General features: G+C 38.2%; 1 protein-coding gene across 1 annotated transcript in view; it reads left to right on the top strand.

The window, feature by feature from the left end:
• The window catches only part of LOC136259448 (ankyrin-1-like), a 455,130-nt gene that overhangs the window by 375,043 nt on the left and 61,974 nt on the right, over positions 1–18,113 (top strand). Inside the window, exon 12 of the mRNA XM_066052932.1 lies at positions 16,112–16,210. Within this exon, the coding sequence (XP_065909004.1) occupies positions 16,112–16,210 (99 nt within the window). The remainder of the gene's footprint in view (positions 1–16,111; positions 16,211–18,113) is intronic.

Below are 18,113 nucleotides of genomic sequence, written 5' to 3'. Positions count from 1 at the left end.
ACCTAAACATAATCAGACACAATAGCCTGTTGGCATACCTTAATCACAATTATCTACCACTTAATGTGTAAGAAACCTTAAACTTAAAGTTGACAATAATCACATTGCTATCTATAGCATGTGGGTTGAAAGGATAAGCATGGCATCTTTTGAAATCCTAAACATATTGTAGTGGGATTTATTGTATTGCACGATGCCTTATTCAACAACCCAGGAAATTGGTAACTTAGTAATGAACATACTGGGATTTAAATTGTGACCATGCATACTGCCAATTTTGTTTCTGTGACTTGAATACACTGGCATCTTCTGGCTATCATGGGTTGTGTATGAAGTTAAAGAGAACATTATCACACCGAATTCTCTATCTGTTAAGGCTTGGCATATTGTCATCAACCACATCCTTTATAGCACTGTCCAAGTCTAGATGCTGATTTGATTAGAGCATGTCATGTTTAGCTCCTTTTATTCTTTGGCAACACAGGGGCATCAGAGTAGGTCGGGCAGACCCGGCAATTGCCGGACCAATACTTGCTATAGTATGATCGATATACTCTAATAGAGCAGTCAGGTACTCTAATAGAACAGTCAGTTGCTGAACTACACTATACAAAAACCATATAAAAGGCAACCTAAAGATGTAGTACACCACTACAATCTGTGTAATAGTTTTAGTTGCCTGACCAATCCAAGATTGCTTCCTATTCCCCTGCAACAGGAGCTGAAAAGGTGTTTTAGGATGAGCTGTTGTTGGTTCAAGCAATCATCGTTTGTACTGTTGGGATTTGATACCAACCCGAACAAAGCAACTAACTCAGCAAACAAATTGTACTAAACACAAAGGAACATTACAAAAACTAACAGTTACATATATTAACACTTCACATTTGAAACTGTACAAAATAAAGAATGGCCTAATGCATGAAAGCTTACATGAACAAGGTGTATCGTAATTAGAAGAACACAAAACCAAACTGTACAACTAATATTTTATGTATGCATTGAGTTGAACACATTTAATAACTCAAGGATGAAATTACAAAAGTTCTTGAAATTTGACCCATTTCTTGTTCCTCTAAAAACGTATTTTATTCAAATGTCTGACACATATATGACCAATCAATTTACCATAAATTTCTTATGAGAAGCTATAAAGTGCATTGTCTGTATGTCCTTTTCCTGATTTATGACGGAGCCAAACCACACATGACCCTTTACTGTTACCACTAATCACTAGGTTAGATGTAATGGTGTTTCCCTTGGAAATTGTTTTCTCAGGACATAGCTCAACTTGTATACATACTACAAATATACAAGCACAAGTAAAATTAGGAATTTTAAGTTAAATTATATAGGGATCATAGAAAAAAAGTAAAGGAATAAGGAAAATTTATTTTACCTGCAGAAATACTAATGGATATTATAATCCCTACTTCAGTCTAAGCCTTTTGATTTCTTCTGATATTTGGATGATTATGATGGATACTGACATCAGTAATGGTTGTAAAGTCCCATAGCAGTTGACTGTCTGGTTGTCTAAAATACTATTAGGCAAATCAAACTCATTCTCATGTTGGGATTGTCCATATACTCTAGTTTGACATCTTCCATATACACCAGGTGGCTGAAAGATAACTGTAGATGTGTTTGAAAGAAAATAACCTTACTGGGTGCTTTCTAAAATTTAATAGTTAGTAGTGCAAGACACATGATAAAATAACAGTAGACTGTCACCTTAAAGTAATCTAATCCAAAACAGCCAAGCTGTAAAAAAAGTGTGCGGCCCTCAAAAAGGCTATGGTGAAAAAGGATGTGAAATCCAAGGTGGCGGCCAAGAAATGGCTGTGATGGTAGGTTAATGGTAAAAACATTAATAATGACAATTCAGGTGAATTTGGTGCCGCTTGGTCTTGGCACAAAATTCACCTGAATTGTCGTTATTAAAATTTTTACCATTACCTACCATCACAGCCATTTCTTGGCCACCACCTTGGATTTCACATCTTTTTTCACCATAGCCTTTTTGAGGGCCGCACACTTTTTTTACAACTTGGCTGTATTGGATTAGATTTCACTTCTTTTTGTATTTGTATACCCCAAAACCGGCCTATGGCCGGCTTTGGAGCTTTTTAACCTATCTTTTTTCTTTACCACAGGAAGAAGAAAAGATGAAGCAGATGTTAAATACTTCAAATATTTCTGAATTTATCATTAAATGTACAAATTATATTATATATAATACATATATTTATTACAGAACTATCTGCACGGTGGTTTCTTTGTAACTGAACACTGCACAAGGTGACTTCTTCTAGCTGATCTCTCTACAGGGTGAATTGTTTGCAGCAGAATTATCTACAAGGTAACTCTTCTTCTAGCTGATCTCTCTACAGGGTGATTTGTTTGTAGCTGAACTATCTACAAGGTAGGTTCTTCTAGCTGATCTATCTACAGAATGATTTCTTTGTAACTGAACTCTCTACAAGGTAACTTCTTCTAGCTGATCTTTCTACAGGGTGATTTGTTTGTAGCTGAATTTTCTACAGGGTGACTTGTTTGCAGCTGAACTCTCTACATGGTGGTTTCTTTGTAGCTGAAATCTCTACAAGGTGAATTCTTCTAGCTGATCTTTCTACAGGGTGATTTGTTTGTAGCTGAACTTTCTACAAGGAAACTGCTTGTAACTGATTTCTGTACATGGTGAATTGTTTGTAGCTGAGCTGTCTACCAGGTAACTTCTTCTAGCTGATCTCTCTACAGGGTGATTTGTTTGTAGCTGAATTCTGTACAGGTGGTTTGTTTGCAGCTGAACTCTTTACAGAATGGTTTCTTTGTAGCTGAACTCTTTACAAGGTAACTTCTTCTAGCTGATCTTTCTACTGGGCAATTTGTTTGTAACTGAATTTTCTACAGGCTGATTTGTTTGCAGCTGAACTCTCTACAGGGTGGTTTCTTTGTTGCTGAACTCTCTACAAGATGAATTCTTCTAGCTGATTTCTCTACAGGGTAATTTGTTGAAGTCTGTACAAGGTGCTTTTTTTGTAGGTGATCTCACTGCAGGATGATTTGTTTGTAGCTGAACTCACTAAAGGGTGATTTGCTTGTAGCTGAACCCCTTACATTGTGTATAGTTTCTAGCTACTAGTTGATCTCTCTACAGGGTGATTTGTTTGTAGCCGATCTCTCTACAAGGTGATTTGTTTGTAGCTGAACTCTCTACAGGGTGATTTGTTTCTAGCTTATCTCTCTACAGGTTGATTTGTTTGTAGCTGACCTCTCATCAGGGTGATTTGTTTGTAGCTGATCTCTCTACAGGGTGATTTGTTTGTAGCTGACCTCTCTTCAGGGTGATTGGTTTCTAGCTGATTGCTCTACAGAATGATTTGCTTGTAGTTGAACTCCTTTCATTGTGTCTAGTTTCTATCTGATCTCTCTACAGGGTGATTTGTTTGTAGCTGATCTCTCTAAAAGTTGATTTGTGTGTAGCTGATCTCTCTGCAGATTGATGTGTTTGTAGCCGATCTCTCTACAGGGTAATTTGTTCGTAGCTGAACTCTCTATAAGGTGATTTTTTGTAGCTGATCTCTCTGCAGGTTGATTTGTTTGTAGCTGAACTCTCTATAGGGTGATTTGTTTATAGCCGATCTCTCTACAGGGTAATTTGTTTGTAGCTGAACTGTCTATAAGGTGATTTGTTTGTAACTGATCTCTCTGCAGGTTGATTTGTTTTAGCTGAACTCTCTACAGGGTGATTTACTTGTAGCTGAACTCCTTACATTGTGTCTAGTTTCTATCTGATCCCTCTACAGGGTGATTTGTTTGTAGCTGATCTCTCTACAAGTTGAAATGTGTGTACCTGATCTCTCTGCAGGTTGATGTGTTTGTAGCTGATCTCTGTACAGGATAATTTGTTTGTAGCTGAACTCTCTATAAGGTGATTTGTTTGTAGCTGATCTCTCTGCAGGTTGATTTGTTTTTAGCTGATCTCTCTACAAGATGATTTGTTTGTTGTTGATCGCTCTAAAGGTTGATTTGTTTGTAGCTGAACTCTCTGCAAAGTGTTATGTTTGTAGCTGATCTCTCTACAGGGTAATTTGTTTGTAGCTGAACTCTCTCCACAGTGACTTGTGTGTAGCTGAATTCTCTAGAGAGTGACTTAATTGTAGGTGAACTCTTTACAGGGTGCATGACTTGTTTATAGCTGAACTCTCTTCGGTGTGACTTGTAGTGTTCTGAATCTCTAGAGTGATATATTTGTAGCTTAACTCTACACAAGGTGACTTGCTTCTTGCTAAACTGTCTATAAGATTAACTGTTTGCAGCTGAACTCCCTACAGAATAACTTGCAATGTAATAGAATTCTATAATGGAGTAAATAAATCAGCTGAATGCTCTATTAGGGTGACTGTTCTATTACAGTATCTCTATCTCACATTTGCCACACGGAGTTGGCTTTCGAATCATAACTCAGTGGTTTGTAATCCAATTCTTCTATACTACTGCAAGGACTTTCTATGAAGATTATTGCAGCTATACACCGATTTTCAGCTCATTGCTCTAAGCGGTTTGCCTAGTAGGCGTAAAAAGTAATACTTTTTCATTCATAAAAATTGATCGCGTAATTGTGACACAGGTTGGATTTTGTGTCATATCTCTGTGGTCTTTATCTCGATTCCTTTAAAGCCACCAAAAGGCACTCCTACGATGGTTACTCCATCTACATACCAATTTTCAACTCATTCTATGAAGCGGTTTACCCTGTAGGAGTGACAACAAATCGAACTTGTTATACGCAAATAATCGGTCATAACTCCTGTACCATTCATCAGATTTGCACCAAATGTGTTACTAGGATTTGCCTTTGGGCTCCCTTTCTGTGTGCCAACTTTCAAGGCGATCGGAGCACGCGTTTGCGTTTTATAGCAATTTTTGCAAGTGTGCGAAAACACGAAGAAAGAAAAAAAACAAGAAAAAAAACGAAATTTTGGCAGCTCGTGTCTCGGAAATGGCTGGAGTGATTTACATCCAATTTGGAATGTAGACTCCCCTGGCTGGCGGGAAACTCTGTAGGAAACTTGATTTCAATCGAATAAGGGATCACCGAGATACAAAGGTGTGAAAATGACATTTTCTTTCTTCCTGTAAATGTGACTGCCTCTGGGAAAACCAGTCTTATCGCCCATTTGAAAGTATCGAGAAATGTCGGTTTTAAATATTCAGTGTATTGTAGCTAGCCAGTGGTGGTATCTACACATACCAAATTTAGCATGTTTCACAACAATTTCTTACCTTCCTGATCATCCACTGAAGAAGTATTCAACAGCTAAGTTTCCCGCCATTTTAGATAGTTTTTATACCGAGGTTGTCTGTATCAGGCGAACTCCAGAAGGGTGGGAGGCAGGGGCCCTGGAAGGTGGGAAAGACAGTGTTCAAAAATTGAAAAGAAACGTGCTGTGATGAATTAGGCCGAGTTATAGGCTATTCAAGGCTCATAACTGGCTAAAATGAAAGCAAATTTACAGCACAGGTCATTGTCCAACACCACAGAGCTGTACAGCCACACACAGCCATCTCCTGGTTGGCCAGGGCTCCATCAAGACCCCAGGCTACTCGTACAGCTCGCCACTGTTCTCTTAAAAAGCAGCCAGCAAAAGCAGACCACTTTACTCTGGTCGACTGTGGCAGTGAAACTTGATAGTGCATTCATTAAGCTTTTTGTTTGTGTGAAAAAATCAAACTTCCTGTCTTGGGCGATAAGAACGGTTTTCGTAGATCCAGTTACAAATATACTCACGGTGTAGAAAGATCAGCTAGAAGAAGTCACCTTGTAGAGAGTTCAGTTACAAAGAAACCACCATGTAGAGAGTTCAGCTACAAACAAATCACCTGTAGAGAGTTCAGCTACAAACAAATCACTCTGTAGAGAGATGAGCTAGAAGAGGTCACTTGTAGAGAACTCAGCTACAAACAAATCACTCTGTAGAGAAATCTGCTAGAAGAGGTCACTTGTAGAGAGCTCAGCTGCAAACAATTCACCCTGTGCAGAGATCAGCTAAAGAAGTTACTTTGCAGAGAGTTCAGCTACAAAGAATCCATCATGTTGAGAGTTCAGCTGCAAACAAATCACCCTGTTGAGAGTTTCAGCTACGAAAAGATCACTCTGTAGATAGTTCAGCTACAAGAAATCACCATGTAGAGAGTTCAGTTGCAACCAAATTACCTTGTGGAGAATTCAGCTGCAAACAAATCGCCCTGTAGAAAGATCGGCTAGAAGAAGTTACTTTTTATAGAATTCAGCTACAAAGAAACTATCATGTAGAGAGTTCAGCTACAAACAAGTCACTCTGTATAGAGATCAGCTAGAAGAAGTTACCTTGTAAGAGTTCAGCTACAAACAATTCACCATGTACAGAGATCAGTTTGAAGAAGTTCTTTGTAGAAAGTTCAGCTACAAACAAATCACCCTGTAGAAAGATCAGCTAGAAGAAGTCACCTTGTAGAGAGTTCAATTACAAAAAAACTACCATGTAGAGAGTTCAGCTACAAACAAATCACCCGTAGAGAGTTCAGCTACAAACAAATCACTCTGTAGAGAGATCAGCTAGAAGAGGTCACTTGTAGAGAGCTCAGCTACAAACAATTCACCCTGTGCAGAGATCAACTAAAGAAGTTACCTTGCAGAGAGTTCAGCTGCAAAGAAACCATCATGTAGAGAGTTCAACTATAAACAAATCATCTTGTAGAAAGATCAGCTAGAAGAAGTCACCTTGTAGAGAGTTCAGTTACAAAGAAACCACCATGTAGAGAGTTCAGCTACAAACTATTGACCCTGTAGAGACATCAGCTAGAAGAAGTTACTTTGTAGAGAGCTCAGCTACAAAGAAACCAGCATGTAGAGAGTTCAACTACAAAGAAACTATCATGTAGAGAGATCAGCTACAAACAATTCACCCTGTAGAGAGTTCAGCAAGAAGAAGTCACCTTGTAGAGAGTTCAGCTACAAAGAATCCATCATGTATAGAGTTCAGCTGCAAACAAATCACCCTGTAGAGAGTTTCAGCTACGAAAAGATCACTCTGTAGAGAGTTCAGCTAGAAGAAGTCACCTTGTAGAAATTTCAGCTACAAGAAATCACCATGTAGAGAGTTCAGTTGCAACCAAATTACCTTGTGGAGAATTCAGCTGCTAACAAATCGCCTTGTAGAAAGATCAGCTAGAAGAAGTTACTTTTTAGAGAATTCAGCTACAAAGAAACCATCATGTAGAGAGTTCAGCTACAAACAAATTACTCTGTATAGAGATCAGCTATAAGAAGTTACCTTGTAGAGAGTTCAGCTACAAACAAATCACCCTGTAGAAAGATCAGCTAGAAGAAGTCACCTTGTAGAGAGTTCAGTTACAAAGAAACCACCATGTAGAGAGTTCAGCTACAAACAAATCACCTGTAGAGAGTTGAGCTACAAACAAATCACTGTGTAGAGATCAGCTAGAAGAGGTCACTTGTAGAGAGCTCAGCTACAAACAAATCACGCTGCAGAGAGATCAGCTAGAAGAGGTCACTTGTAGAGAGCTCAGCTACAAACAATTCACCTTGTGCAGAGATCAACTAAAGAAGTTACCTTGCAGAGAGTTCAGCTGCAAAGAAACCATCATGTAGAGAGTTCAACTATAAACAAATCACCTTGTAGAAAGATCAGCTAGAAGAAATCACCTTGTAGAGAGTTCAGTTACAAAGAAACCACCATGTAGAGAGTTCAGCTACAAATTATTGACCCTGTAGAGACATCAGCTAGAAGAAGTTACCTTGTAGAGAGTTCAGCTACAAAGAAACCATCATGTAGAGAGTTCAAATACAAACAAGTGACCCTGTAGAGACATCAGCTAGAAGAAGTTACCTTGTAGAGAGTTCAGCTGCAAAGAAGCCATGTTGTAGAGAGTTCAGTTGCAAAGAAACCACCATGTAGAGAGTTCAGCTGCAAAGAAACCATCTTGTAGAGAGTTCAGCTACAAACAAATCGCCCTGTAGAAATATCAGCTACAAGAAGTCACTTTGTAGAGTGTTCAGTTATAAAGAAACCACCGTGTAGAGTGTTCTGTAATAAATATTTGTATTATATATATATCAAGACACACGGTAGTGTGTCGTGCGGCCCAAGAAGCCGGCGCGCAACCCCGTGAGTATATTGACAGGAAGAAAGAAAACGCAATTTTCGCACCTCCGTAGCTCTGTGCTGCCTTGATGAAACAAGACAAATTTTGCTGTGTACATTCCCTCCAACTTCAGTACTCCACATTCCAAATTTGAGCGAAATCGCTTCAAGCATTCCTGAGATATGCGACTTCAAAAATTGGCTTAGTTTCTTCGTTTTTTTTCTTCTTATTTTTCTTCCTCTTTTCGCACACTTACAAAAACTGCTATAAAACGCGAACGCGTTATCCGATTGCCTTGAAATTTGGCACACAGAAGGGGGGTATAAAGGCGCATCTCTGTACCAACTTTGGCTGGAATACCATAAACAGGCAAAGAGTTATGAGCGATTATGCACAAAAAATAACACCAATATGTTGTCACGCCTACAGGGTAAACCGCGTATGGGAAGAAGCTGAAAATCGGTGGGTGAATAAGTTAACTATTGAACCTCAAACCTTTTGTGGTTTGAAAGAAATTGAGCTAAAAACCAGGAAGATACAGCGAAAAAATCAACAGTGTGTAACAATTACGCAATCGAGATTAGCTAATTTTTATTATTATTATTATTATTATTATGCTTGCCAAGCCTACCAGATAAACCACTTGGGGTAATGCTTTGAAAATCGCTGTACAGATGGAGTTATCATCTTAGAAAGGCTCTTCAATGGTGTAGAAAAATCAGACTTAAAGCCACGGAGTTATAACACGAAATCCAACTTGGTGTAGCAAGTGCGAGATCGAGATACTCTAATAGAGCAGTCATCCTAATAGAGCAGTCACCCTGAACAGAATTCAAGAGATCAGTTAGAAATAAGTAACCTGTATAGAGATCAGCTACAAACAAATCACCCTGTAGAGAGTTCAGCTACAAACAATTCACCCTGTTCAGACATCAGTTAGAAGAAGTTTTCTTGTAGAGAGTTCAGTTACAAACAAATCACCCTGTTCAAAGATCAGCTAGAAGATGTCACCTTATAGATAGTTCAGTTACAAAGAAACCACCATGTAGAGAATTCAGCTACAAACTAGTGACCCTGTAGATACATCAGCTAGAAGAAGTTACCTTGTAGAGAGTTCAGCTACAAAGAAACCATTCTGTAAAGAGCTCAGCTGCAAACAAATCACCTATACAGAATTCAGCTACAAACAAATCACCCTGTAGAGAGATCAGCTAGAAGAAGTTACCTTGTAGATAGTTCAGCTACAAACAAATCATCCTGTAGAGAGATCAGCTAGAAGAAGTTACCTTGTAGATAGTTCAGCTACAAACAATTCACCCTGTACAGAGCTCAGTTAAAAAGGTTTCCTTGTAGAGAGTTCAGCTACAGACAAATCACCCTGTAGAGAGATCAGTTAGAAGAAGTTACCTTGTAGATCGTTCAGCTACAAACAATTCACCCTGTAAAGAGATCATCTAGAAGAAGTTACCTTGTAGAGAGTTCAGCTACAAAGAAACCATCATGTAGAGAATTCAGCCGCAAACAAATCATGTATAGAGAGTTCAGCTACAAACAAATCTCCCTGTAGAGAGATCAGCTAGAAGAAGTTTCCTTGTAGAGAGTTCTGCTACAAACAAATCACCCTGTAGAAAGATCAGCTAGAAGAAATCACCTTGTAGAGAGTTCAGCTTCAAAGAAGCAATCATGTGAGAGTTCAGGTACAAACAAATTGTCCTGTAGAGAGATCAGCTAGAAGAAGTTACCTTGTAGAGAGTTCAGCTACAAAGAAACCATCATGTAGATAGTTCAGGTACAAACAAATCACCCTGTAGAAAGATCAGCTATAGAAGAAATCACCTTGTAGAGAGTTCAGCTACAAAGAAACTATCATGTAGAGAGTTCAGCTACAAACAAATCGGCCTGTAGAGAGATCAGCTAGAAGAAATTACCTTGTAGAGAGTTCAGCTACAAAGAAACCATCATGTAGAGAGTTCAGCTGCAAACAAATCACCTGTAGAGAGTTAAGCTACAAACAAATCTCCCTGTAGAGAGATCAGCTAGAAGAAGTCACCTTGCAGGGAGTTCAGTTACAAAGAAATAAACCATGTAGAGAGTTCAGCTGCAAACAAATCACCTGTAGAGAGTTCAGCTAGAAACAAGTCACCCTGTAGAGAGATCAGCTAGAAACAAGTCACCTTGTAGAGAGTTCAGCTAGAAGAAGTCACATTGTAGAACTACAAAGAAACTACCATGTAGAGTTCAGCTACAAACAAATCACCCTGTAGAGAGTTCAGCTACAAACAAATCACCCTGTAGAGAGTTCAGTTACAAAGAAACCACCATGTAGAGAGTTTAGTTGCAAAAAAAATCAATCACTCTGTTGAGAGTTCAGCTAGAAGAAGTCACCTTGTAGAGAGTTAAGCTGCAAATAAATCACCCTGTAGAGAATTCAGCTACAAACAAATCACCCTGTAGAAAGATCAGATAGAAGAAGTTACCTTGTAGAGAGTTCAGCTACAAAGAAACCACCATGTAGAGAGTTCAGCTGCAAAAAAAATCACCTGTAGAGAGTTCAGCTAGAAACAAGTCACCCTGTAGAGAGATCAGCTAAAAACAAGTCACCCTGTAGAGAGTTCAGCTAGAAGAAGTCACATTGTAGAGAGTTCAGCTACAAAGAAACTACCACGTAGAGAGTTCAGCTGCAAACAAATCATCCTGTAGAGAGTTCAGCTAGAAGAAGTCACCTTTTAGAGAGTTCAGCTACAAAGCAACCACCATGTAAAGAGTTCAGCTGCAAAAAACTCAATCACCTTGTAGAAAGATCGGCTAGAAGAAGTTACCTTGTAGAGAGTTCAGCTACAAAGAAACCACCATGTAGAGAGTTCAGCTGCAAACAAATCACCTATAGAGAGTTCAGCTATAAACAAGTCACCCTGTAGAGAGTTCAGCTAGAAGAAGTCACATTGTAGAGAGTTCAGCTACAATGAAACTCCTATGTAGAGAGTTCAGCTGCAAACAAATCACCCTGTAGAGAACTCAGCTACAAACAAATATGCAGTGTAAAAAGATCAGCTAGAAGAAGTTACCTTGTAGAGAGTTCAGCTACAACGAAACCACCATGTAGAGAGTTCAGCTACAAACAAATCACCTGTGGAGAGTTCAGCTAGAAACAAGTCACCCTGTAGAGAGATCAGCTAGAAACAAGTCACCTTGTAGAGAGTTCAGCTAGAAGAAGTCACGTTGTAGAGAGTTCAGCTACAAAGAAACCACCATTTAGAGAGTTCAGCTGCAAACAAATCACCCAGTAGAAAGTTCAGCTATGAACAGATCACCCTGTTGAGAGTTCAGTTAGAAACAAGGAATCCTGTAGAGAGATCACCTAGAAGTATCGCCTTGTAGAGAGTTCAGCTACAAACAAATCACCTGTAGAGAGTTCAGCTACAAACAAATCACCCTGTAGAGAGATCAGCTAGAAGAAGTCACCTTGTAGAGAGTTCAGCTATAAAGAAACCACCATGTAGAGAATTCAGCTGCAAACAAACACCCTGTAGAGAACTCAGCTACAAACAAATTGCCCTGTAGAAAGATCAGCTAGAAGAAGTTACCTTGTAGGGATTTCAGCTACAAACAGATCACCCTGTAGAGAGTTCAGCTACAAAGAAACCATTCTGTAAAGAGCTCAGCTGCAAACAAATCACTTGTACAGAATTCAGCTACAAACAAATCACCCCGTAGAGAGATCAGCTAGAAGAAATTACCTTGTAGAAAGATCAGCTACAAACAAATCACCCTGTAGAAAGATCAGTTAGAAGAAGTTACCTTGGAGAAAGTTCAGCTACAAAGAAACCATTTTGTAAAGAGCTCAGCTGCAAACAAATCACCTGTACAGAATTCAACTACGAACAAATCACCCTGTAGGGAGATCAGCTATAAGAAGTTACCTTGTAGATAGTTCAGCTACAAACAAATCTCCCTGTAGAGAGATCAGCTAGAAGAAATTACCTTGTAGAGAGTTCAGCTACAAAGAAACCACCATGTAGAGAATTGAGCTGCAAAGAAATCACCCTTTAGAAAATTCTGCCAGAAACAAATTGCCCTGTAGAAAGATCAGTTAGAAGAAGTTACCTTTTAGAGAGTTCAGCTACAAAGAAACCATTCTGTAAAGAGCTCAGCTGCAAACAAATCACCTATACAGAATTCAGCTACAAACACATCACCCTGTAGAGAGATCAGCTAGAAGAAGTTACCTTGTAGATCATTCAGCTACAAACAATTCATCCTGTAGAGAGAGCAATTAGAAGAAGTCACCTTGTAGAGTGTTCAGTTACAAAGAAACTACCATGGAGATTTCTGTAATCAATATAATATTATGTGACCGGATTTGCGAAAAGGGGTCTTCCACACACATCCAATTCCGTAAACGTTGGAGACCATACCTCAGTGTTCAAGTAACATATTAACCTGAAAATGTCACCACTTATTCAGCTATAGTGGTGCTCACCACTGTCCAAACTTCAAGGCAATAGCTCTTTCCAATCTGAAGTTATCAATTGTCAAAGTTGGCAAATTGGATGTGTGTGGAAGACCCCTTTTCGCAAATCCGGTCACATATGTATTATACAGTATATATAATTTGTACATTTACTGATAAAATATTTAAAGTACATCTACTTCATCTTTTCTTAGGTTAAAAAAGTCCCAAAGCTGGCCTTGGGGTATACAAATGCAAAAAGAAATGAAATCTAATCCAAAACAGCCAAGCTGTAAAAAAAGTGTGTGGCCCTCAGAAAGGCTATGGTGAAAAAAGATGTGAAATCCAAGGTGGCAGCCAAGAAATGGCTGTGATGGTAGGTTAATGGTAAAAATTTTAATAACGACAACTCAGGTGAATTTTGTGCCAAGACCAAGCGGCACCAAATTCACCTGAATTGTTGTTATTAAAATTTTTACCATTAACCTACCATCACAGCCATTTCTTGGCCGCCACCTTGGATTTCACATCTTTTTTCACCATAGCCTTTCTGAGGGCCGCACACTTTTTTTACAGCTTGGCTGTTTTGGATTAGATATATATATATATATATATATATAATTTGTACATTTACTGATAAAATATTTAAAGTATTTAACATCTACTTCATCTTTTCTTCTTCCTGTGGTAAAGAAAATAAAATCCTCAAATCCGGCCATACAAACACAAAAAGAAGTGAAATCTAATCAAAAACAGCTAAGCTGTAAAAAAAGGTGCGGCCCCAAAAATGCCATGGTGAAAAAAGATGTGAAATCCAAGGTGGCGGCCAAGAAATGGCTGTGATGGTAGGTTAATGGTAAAAATTTTAATAACGACAATTCAGGTGAATTTTGTGCCAAGACCAAATTCACCTGAATTGTCGTTATTAAAATTTTTACCATTAACCTACCATCACAGCCATTTCTTGGCCGCCACCTTGGATTTTACATCTTTTTTCACCATGGCCTTTTTGGGGCTGCACCTTTTTTACAGCTTAGCTGTTTTTGATTAGATTAGAGTATCTCGATCTTATTTCTGCAGTGTGAATAACCAACAAAGAAACGGTTTAATAAGTTATATTACGTGTTATTAAATATGAAATGCACTAATAATACTATTGGCAGGGAATATTTGCTTTCTTTCAGATGTGCGTATTGCGCATTTAATTAATTTTTCAAACATCGTCCCTATTATGCTGGCATTATGCTTGATGCTTTTGGTCACCTATTATGCTTTAAATTATGCTGGCATAATCGGCCAGTGCCTAATGAAAAATAAGGACGATTTCCGTTTCAAAGGGAAGCCATCACGTGCTTGCACCAAATCGACACCTTTCCCTGTCAGTAAAGATGAAAGGGACACAAAGGAGGACACTGGTAAGTCCATGAGAATGCATTGTACGTGCTGCGGTATGCCAAAAGGCACCTGTCGGGCTGAATCAATGTCAAACAGTGAAAAAATCAAGCCCGTAGCTTTAGCCGTTATCGAGTTACACTTGTCTGAAGGCATCAGTCAGTTACTTACTTACTTACTTACTTACTCAGTCAGTAGAAAATTCTGTCGAATAAAAAAAATTTAAAATTCCCTAGCAACTTGTTGAAAGCATTTTGGGTTGATCTGAAAGCTTGTTTGGATCAGTTTTACCTCACCAATACTGCCTCATCGACGTCAGGGAAAATTGAGGCTGGTTTTTGAGTGATTTTATTTTGTGGGCCACGCCTACTCCTTTGTGGTCCCTACTATACAGCTACTATCGTACTGTATGATTTCGTGGAATAAAGTTTTTTTTAAAATTCCGTAGCAACTTGCTGAAAGCGTTTTGGGTTGATCTGAAAACTTGTTTGGGCTTAGTTTTACCTCACTAATACTGCCTCGTCGTCGTCAGGGAATATTGAGGCTGGTTTGTGGGTGATTTATTTCGTGGGCCACACCTACTGCTTTGTGGTCCCTACTATACAGTTACTATCGTATACTGTATGATAGTGTAGAAAATAATTTTAGAAATTGAAACATGAGAATAGAAATTGCTGCAAAAAGAAAAGAAACAAGAGTCAACACCAAGATGGTATGTTAAGCACAAAGAGATCTCTATTTGGACTCAATGGGTATAGCATAGAAACTAAGAAAAAACATAATCATTGTGATTTAGTAGCACTGACATATTAATAAAAATTAATATCCTTTTATTACATTTTGAAATCTTAGCTATTTAAGCTTATCTTTTAGTCATTGACAAAGTACTATAACTACTATTTATAGTAGTCATAACCAAGATTAACCATTTGGGCTTGCAAACGAAGTCTTCTTGATCAAGTTGTCACCATACTTGTGTATGTAAGTAGTTGTTTTGTCCAGTTTCTACCTACCAGGCTTTCATTAGCCTTGCTCAAGGTTCTTAAGGGGCTATATAGGAATTAATGAATAATTGAAATAAATTAAATCAGCAATGCACTGCACATTGTCAGCCATACACATGACTATCAATCATGAGGTTTCTTATTGTGCCTGCATGTATTCTTCTGCTGCATTGGATTGGGTGATTTGTTACACTGGTTGTTTATGCATTACTACAGCAGTCCTTGACACATGTAGAAACCATACAGGAGGTTGTACATGTAACTCCACTAAAACAATTGGATAGTGGGAATTAGGGCTGAAATCAATACTAATACTTGATGAGTACTTGTGGGGGATTTGGCACTTGAATAGTAAAATCAGTGCTAGAGTACTTGTTAAGATCACATCACATGATGTATTTGTCATCAGGGAGTGACACAAAGAAGGCTGCAGAATTTGATTGGAATAATTATTGTTTAGGGACGGTAATATCAGTACTTTAATACAGTGCACATGTGTATCATTGTCACTTGAAAAGCTGTAAACTGTTAAAGGTTGGTACAAAACATGTCAAAGGGGTATAACTACATGCAACTAGTATTTGTGAGTACACAATCGTTAACTCTAGAGAGTACCCGAATACTAAAAAACCATGATCATTTCAGCCCTGATGGGAATCGGTAACTATTTGTGAAATTAAGGGTATTTGCAACTATTCTAATCCTGTAATCAGAAGAAAGGAAGTCTGCATGAGCAACGTGAAACTTTATACTTATATAGATGCATAATTGCATCAATGCATATCAGTAATTTCACCTGAACATTATCAGGCAAATAATCTTTCCTTCTCTTCTGGACATTTAGTAAGATAATTAGTTGCAGTCTTTAATGGTGTCCTAATGGGTAGATATACGTAGTACATGGTAATTTACAGTAGTTGTAACACACATTTTACATTTTACGTCAGAATTGTGTGGACATACCTTATAGTGAGTGACGGATAGACAGGTGGACATTTGTACAAAGTGCAGTGTAAAAAGTGTAGGCCTTCTGTACATAAAAGAATGTATGCTTCATTGTACATGCGTGCAATTTTGTCTTAATTCTGATTGTGTCATCATTATTGTATAACAGTCAGGTGACACTCCATTACACCAAGCAGCAGAGAAAGGTCACACACAAGTAACAGAACTATTATTATTAAAAGGAGCCGATGTGAATTGTGTGAACAAAGTGAGTATTAGTATTATAGTACATGTGTGATGTGAGTTCCTACATGGACATGGAAATATATCTGAGTATGATTGACTTTATAGAATAATAGTGTAGAAAATAATTTTAGAAATAAATTAAAACATGAGAATAGAAATTGCTGCAAAAAGTAAAGAAACAAGAGTCAACCAAGCCAGCATTTTAAGCACACAGAGATCTCTATTTGGACTCAATGGATATAGCATAGAAACTAAGGAAAAACATAATCATTGTGATTTAGTAGCACTGAAATATTAATAAAATATACTTGTATTATCTACGTATGAAGTATAGCATTTTGAAATCTAAGCTGTTTCAACTTATATTTTAGTCATTGACAAAGTACTATAACTACTATTCATAGTAGTCATAATCAAGATTAACCATATGGGTTTACAAATGAAGTCTTCTTGATCACGTTGCTACCATACTTGTGTATGTAAGTAGTTGTTTTGTCTAGTTTCTACATACCGGGCTTTCATTAGCCTTGTTCAAGGTTCTTGGTTACGGAATAGTTTAAAATGCGTGGGCGGAACAAATTACCAAACCTGCTTTAAACCAAGCAGGGATAAATAATTTCAACAACTGTATTGTGTTAGCAATACAACAAATTGTGCTTGTTTGTTTTTACTACAAAACAACGACTGTTCTTGGGTGTATGGTCTACAATAGAGCAATGTTTCATAAAAACGCGCCACCAAAAACCTGACCAACAGATTACTGAATCCTTAGAATTTCAACACAAGTGGCTAAACAACTAAAATATCTAGGTCCTGTGGAAGCGATTTTTTAAGTTACTGGTAGTATAGACGTTTTATTGAACTTTTAATAGTTTTTTTAGGTGAAACAAGCTCTTTGAAGGCTTGTATCCGAGTCACTGGGGAGAAACACGCCAAAAACGCTTCCACAGGACCTAACAAATTTAATATACAGTATCACTATGCCCTAGAAATGCCAATACAACCTACAGCTTTTGCTGTATTTGGCGGCGGAAAAACATGGTAGTGACAGCTGGAACTGAGCGATGCGTATGGGCTGGCTTACTTGTGTTACTACAACAATTGTAGTGTTCCACCTGCCTCAAACTACACTGTAGCTACATAAAAACATTAAATATGAAGGGCTTCACCTTCATTTGAAACTTTTCACGCTGCTAGACTGGTTTTATGGTCTTCTCAAAAAGAATCGATAGGCATTCAAAATTTTGAATGATTGCCCATGACTATACCGTAACCTTAAGGGGCTATATCAAGACACACGATAGTGTGTCGTGCGGCCCAAGAAGCCGGCGCGCCACACCGTGAGTATATTAACAGGAAGAGAGAAAACGCAATTTTCACACCTATGTAGCTCTGTGATCCCTTATCCGATTGGAACCAAATTTGCTAGAGACGTGCCGCCCAATTAGGGGAGTCTACATACCAAATTTGACGAAAATCGCTCCAGCCATTTCCGAGATACGAGCGAACAAAATTTCGTTTTAATTTCTTTGTTTTTTTTCTTCTTCATCTTCTTCATTTCGCACACTTCGCAAAATTCGCCATAAAACACGAATGCGTGCTCGGATTGAGCTGAAGTTTGGCACACTTAAAGGGCTCATTAAGGCGGATCTCCGTACCAACTTTGGTAGGAATCCGATGAACATGCACGGAGTTATGACCGATTATTTGCGTACAATAAGGTCGAAGGTCTGTCACGCCTACAGGGTAAACCCCTTGGAGGAATCAGTTGAAAATTGATATGTAGATGGAGCAACCATCGTAGGAGTGCCTTTGTGTGGTTTGAAAGGAATCGAGATAAAGACCATGGAGATATGACACAAAACCCAACCTGTGTCAAAAGTATGCGATCGATTTTTATGAATAAAAAAATTATTAGTTTTCGT

The sequence above is a fragment of the Dysidea avara genome, chromosome 6 (genome assembly GCF_963678975.1).
Source record: "Dysidea avara chromosome 6, odDysAvar1.4, whole genome shotgun sequence".
Classification (NCBI taxonomy): Eukaryota; Metazoa; Porifera; class Demospongiae; order Dictyoceratida; family Dysideidae; genus Dysidea; species Dysidea avara.
Note: the sequence above shows the minus strand (reverse complement) of the source record. Positions and strands in the feature narration are given on the sequence as shown.